This window comes from Lactuca saligna, chromosome 8 (assembly GCF_052625555.1).
Source record: "Lactuca saligna cultivar CGN05327 chromosome 8, ASM5262555v1, whole genome shotgun sequence".
Taxonomy (NCBI): Eukaryota; Viridiplantae; Streptophyta; class Magnoliopsida; order Asterales; family Asteraceae; genus Lactuca; species Lactuca saligna.
This window is the reverse complement of record NC_136424.1, coordinates 135,656,346-135,660,632: the sequence shown is the minus strand read 5'-3', so window position 1 is coordinate 135,660,632 and position 4,287 is coordinate 135,656,346. Positions and strand designations below refer to the sequence as shown.

The following is a 4,287-nucleotide window of genomic DNA, read 5'->3' as shown; positions in this document are numbered from 1 at the left end:
GCGTATCAAGGAAGGCCCTGTCATAAAGGAAGACGACACGCATTTGCGTGTCGTAACCTTACGACACGCGTGTTATGACACGCATTGCGTATCAAGGAAGCCCCTATCAAGAAAGGCCATGTCATAAATGAAGATGACACATATTTTTGCGTATCATAATTTTAAATGTTCTAAAAAAAATATTTATATATTTATTAAATTTTAAATTAAATTTGCATTTAATGTCTTATAATAGAAATAAAATATCATATACAAAAAATACAATCCATTGCATAAAATTTAATGTCATACAATTCAATTTCTTACAATATCTAAATTTGCATCTAATCTACTCTATACATCAAATTCCAACTAAGTAAAGTTGCATCTTGCCTTTCATAATTCTTTAAGACTAATGCTCCAAGTAGCTGATTATATGGATAAGCAGTTGTACATTGGCCCATCTCACTCAAGAATGACTTAGCCTAATTCAACTCCAAGTCTTTACTGCATCTTGCTGATAATGCTGCAAGATTTGAATCAAGTGGCTTCATATTCCTTTCTTCCATCAACTTTACCTGATGCACAAAAAACACAGAAAAAAAACATTGTAGTGGAAGGGGTAATTTGGGAAAATGTGAGGGGTATCCTCTGCAAAACAAAACAAAAAATATCCTTTGCAAGATTTTCTCTTTAGTGTCCTCTGCAAAACAAAACAAAAAATATATATCAAAAAATGAATTTTTTTATAGTTTTATATTATAATTATGCCTAGAGTACTGCATACCTGAAGAACCATTTGTTAGCTCTACAACACTTTGTGAATCCGAATCTTGTCTTTCATCACTAACACCAGCACCATGTCTTAACAAATATATGAAGTTTGAAGATGAAGATATACCTTAGATGGTTTTGGACGTCCTAATTCCTGCTTAGAAAATCATTTGTTATAAAATAGTATTAGGACTATAAAAACAAGATAAGGAAACGAGGATAAATTATGTAGTTAGATCATTATAACTTTTCTGACCTTTTAATAAAACCATTTCTCCTGCTTACCTGGTTTTGATATAGGATTGAAATAAATAAAAGCATAAAGTATTTATCGATTTAGCCACTGAACAGTCACTATAATAATCATAAAACAGATAAAAGTTTAGTGGCTTAATCCATGATATAGTGAAAGTGTGTTTTGCTTCTTTTTTTTTTTTTGTATTTTAACAATTTCCAAAGCCAAGTAATTGGAGAAATGGTTTCTTAAATCGTCAAAAAGAGTGTAATGGTTTAATTACTATAAAAAAATAGTTAAGTGGTTAGGTAAACATCATTAAAAGGATGTTTAAAGCTATAAGATCTTTTGAATAAAAAAAAATACTATTTTTTTTGAAGTAGCTTAAATGTTTTAACTACTTATAGCAATTTTTTCAGCTGTGAGACCATCCTCTTGCCATGGGTTTTTTTTATTGTGGTGGTGTGAGATTCAGAGTTGTTAATAGCTTGAGTGGTTTCCATGGGTGCAACTCCATCCAAACAAAATACATGCTGGAAATAAAAAAAGTAATAGTTTTCTAATAACTTAGAAACAGAATCAGGAAGAGTAAACAAACAAAAACTGAAACAACAGCATTCTCTACATCAAAACCTTGCATTAATTCATGTTAAAGAAAAGGGTAAATAAATCTTTTAGCCAAATAAAGAAAAGTGTTTTACTATTTTTTACCTTTGAAACAACAACACTCTCTACCCATCTTCTAGTGATTGTAGTAACTCATAGTTTTGGTTGCCCATCAAAACTCTGGTATCTGTACCAAAATAACCGTTTTACCCTCAAGTTCTCAAACAAACAATTTTAAAGTGGGGAAAAAAGAAAGGTGATTACCTTGTGGTGGTTTGTATATACAACTTTAGGATTTACATTTCCTGAAGGATCTTTATCACTTGATGATATATCAAAGAAAACAGTCAAATAAGTGTCTTTATCAAGTCCACATAACTTCCATGATGTGGTGTTCCATTGACCTATCATTGTGTTTGCAACAACAGGTCCTTTCTGCAACATAAATAGCCAATATATATATATATATATATATATATATATATATATATATATATATATATATATATATATATATATATATATATATATATATATATATATATATATATATATATATATATACAAACTGGTAAAGATTAATGAACAATTTAGTAAATGACTAAATTGCCACCTTATCCAAAGATGTGCAAGGTCCTATGATCCCTTGAATCTTGATATCCTTTGAACATGTAATTTTAAGTGTGCCACTGAAAGTAATATAATCACAATTCACAAATTCATTACACATTTATAGTTATACATGAAATAATATGATGATGAATGATACTATATTCATCTTATGTACTCACTTATGAGCAAGACCAAGAGACTCTTCTCCTTTCTCAAAAACATGTTTGAATGAATCTTTAAAAATCGAATGACCAAAACTTTCAGCTAAAACAACAAGTCCACCAGTTCTTTCAATAATCACCTTCATTTCTGCAACTCCAACCTAAGAATATAAAAAAGATTCAGTTAAGAACATAATGATGGAATGAATAGCAGAGTTAAGAGAATGAATGTTGACCTGGTCAAGGGTAGAAGTAAAAAGATCCAAAACATAACCATGGCTGACCATTTGCTTTGCAAGTTCTTCATAAAACTGAACTACTTTTCTAAAATACAGTGCTGTATCTTTGTCCAGATCTTTATGTGAATGAACAGGATCTGAAAGATCTTAGAAGATAATCTGAAAGAAGATTGAAGGGAGATGGAGGTTTGGTTTAAAGATTGAAGCTATGTACTGGCCTGCATATAATAAACAAGATGCGACATTAAAAAATTGATGATTAATAATTGCAGATATTGGGACAACAAATATCATACAAAATTGGCCACGGGTTTCTCGAAGTTGAAAATCGCATTATTTTATCATTTTTAATTGAATCCAACCCTGGACCTCCCATCCTTCTTCTTCCATGTTTGTACAATGCTACTGCAACAAAAAATCAAAACTATATTAAAAAAATTAATTGCAAGCTAAATATTGAAGAAAAAAAACTAAGTGCCAGTTAGTTTTCTTGGCAGTTGAAACTTGCAAGGGCATAATGGTAATTTTCTACCCCAATTAGAAGTGATTGTAAAAAACAAAACTCTCGATGCCAGTTAGTTTGAAACTTGAAAGGGCAAAATGGTAATCTTTTTTGCAATTGGGCCTCACCAGTGCAAATGTTGGTCTCGCTGCCTAGTGTGTGAATCCACTTCTCCCCTTCACAATTCTGTAAATCGTTAAATTTGAACCTTAGTACAGGTTCTTGCCTCCTTTAAACTATAAAGAGTCAAACCCCCTGAATTTCCAAATATGAAAGCGAATTGCTTAATAAATAAATAAACCAGTATCATATAATCAAACTAAAGCGACCTTGATTAAAGTGAAAATAGATTAAAGTCAAATGTCAAAGTGAATTGATTAAAGTCAAAATACATGAAAAATCGACCTTGAGATCGATTTTGAGAGGCTAAAAAAAATCAGAATGCAAAAGATGAGAATTAGAGTGAAGATAAAGTTATACGATGTGAAAAGGAAGAACAATCGCACCTAAACCAAAGTAAACCTCAAATTTCTGGGTAATAAAGCCAGAAACAGGTGGCGGTAGAGGATTCGGAGAAGCAACGGTGCACAGCAGGAGGTGGCGACAAAGGGAAAAGGAATAAGAGTAGTAAGAGTGATTCAACATGGGCATTCCAAACTAAACAGGAGGTAGCGTTCCATACCAATGAGTACAAAGCTAGAAGGGACCGGTGGCAAAGCTATGTGCAGAACCACGGTGAAATTATAGATGAGGGGAGGTGAAGGTGATAACGACCGTATACATTAAGAATCGCTCCCACATCCTTCTTATTGGAGGAGGAAGCAGCTCATCTCCAGGAGTGCCGTCTCCAACGCAAATCAACCCAAAAAAAGGGTTCATCTTTGAAGAAAGAATGGTGACGGGTATATAGACGGTGGTATATAGACGCCGGCATGAGAAAAGTATGACGAAGATGATGGTGAGGCGGTATAAAGCAGCTGCAAATGGCCGTATATGTTAAGAATGCCTCCCACTGCATTTTTTATTGGAGGAGGAAGGGGGTAGAGTGAGAGTAAATAAGGAGGAGTTAAGCTTAAAATAAAATAAAACCCTAGCATGTCCTAGGGTTTGCACATAAAATAAGATGGCGATGGCTTAGGGTTTGCACAGAGAATAGAGGGAGAGACTGGAAGGAGATGA

The 4,287-nt window shown here is 32.9% G+C and overlaps 1 protein-coding gene across 3 annotated transcripts; it reads right to left on the bottom strand.

Moving 5' to 3' along the window:
* Nucleotides 1–248: 248 nt before the first annotated feature.
* LOC145008514 (protein transport protein SEC23 B-like) lies at nucleotides 249–4,287 on the bottom strand. 3 transcript variants are annotated; one of them, XM_078967103.1, is made up of 10 exons: nucleotides 3,615–4,287; nucleotides 3,237–3,363; nucleotides 2,903–3,011; nucleotides 2,604–2,824; nucleotides 2,386–2,528; nucleotides 2,208–2,283; nucleotides 1,859–2,029; nucleotides 1,700–1,781; nucleotides 767–907; nucleotides 249–682 (listed from the first exon to the last, which is right to left on the bottom strand). In XM_078967103.1, the coding sequence occupies exons 4-8, from the start codon at nucleotides 2,652–2,654 to the stop codon at nucleotides 1,767–1,769; spliced, it is 456 nt and encodes a 151-aa protein (XP_078823229.1). In that variant the 5' UTR covers nucleotides 2,655–2,824; nucleotides 2,903–3,011; nucleotides 3,237–3,363; nucleotides 3,615–4,287; the 3' UTR covers nucleotides 249–682; nucleotides 767–907; nucleotides 1,700–1,766. The 3 variants fall into 3 exon arrangements, with proteins under 3 accessions (XP_078823229.1, XP_078823231.1, XP_078823230.1); XM_078967105.1 differs by having other exon boundaries at nucleotides 249–557; nucleotides 881–907; XM_078967104.1 differs by having other exon boundaries at nucleotides 3,237–3,294.

Excerpts from the sequence above, each read along its gene's own strand:
- LOC145008514 (XM_078967103.1), bottom strand. The coding sequence starts at position 2,654 with ATGGTCAGCCATGGTTATGTTTTGGATCTTTTTACTTCTACCCTTGAC. Across the intron at positions 2,529-2,603 it reads TTACTTCTACCCTTGACCAG|GTTGGAGTTGCAGAAATGAA; the intron begins GTCAACATTCAT and ends TTATATTCTTAG. Across the intron at positions 2,030-2,207 it reads CTTGCACATCTTTGGATAAG|AAAGGACCTGTTGTTGCAAA; the intron begins GTGGCAATTTAG and ends TTTATGTTGCAG.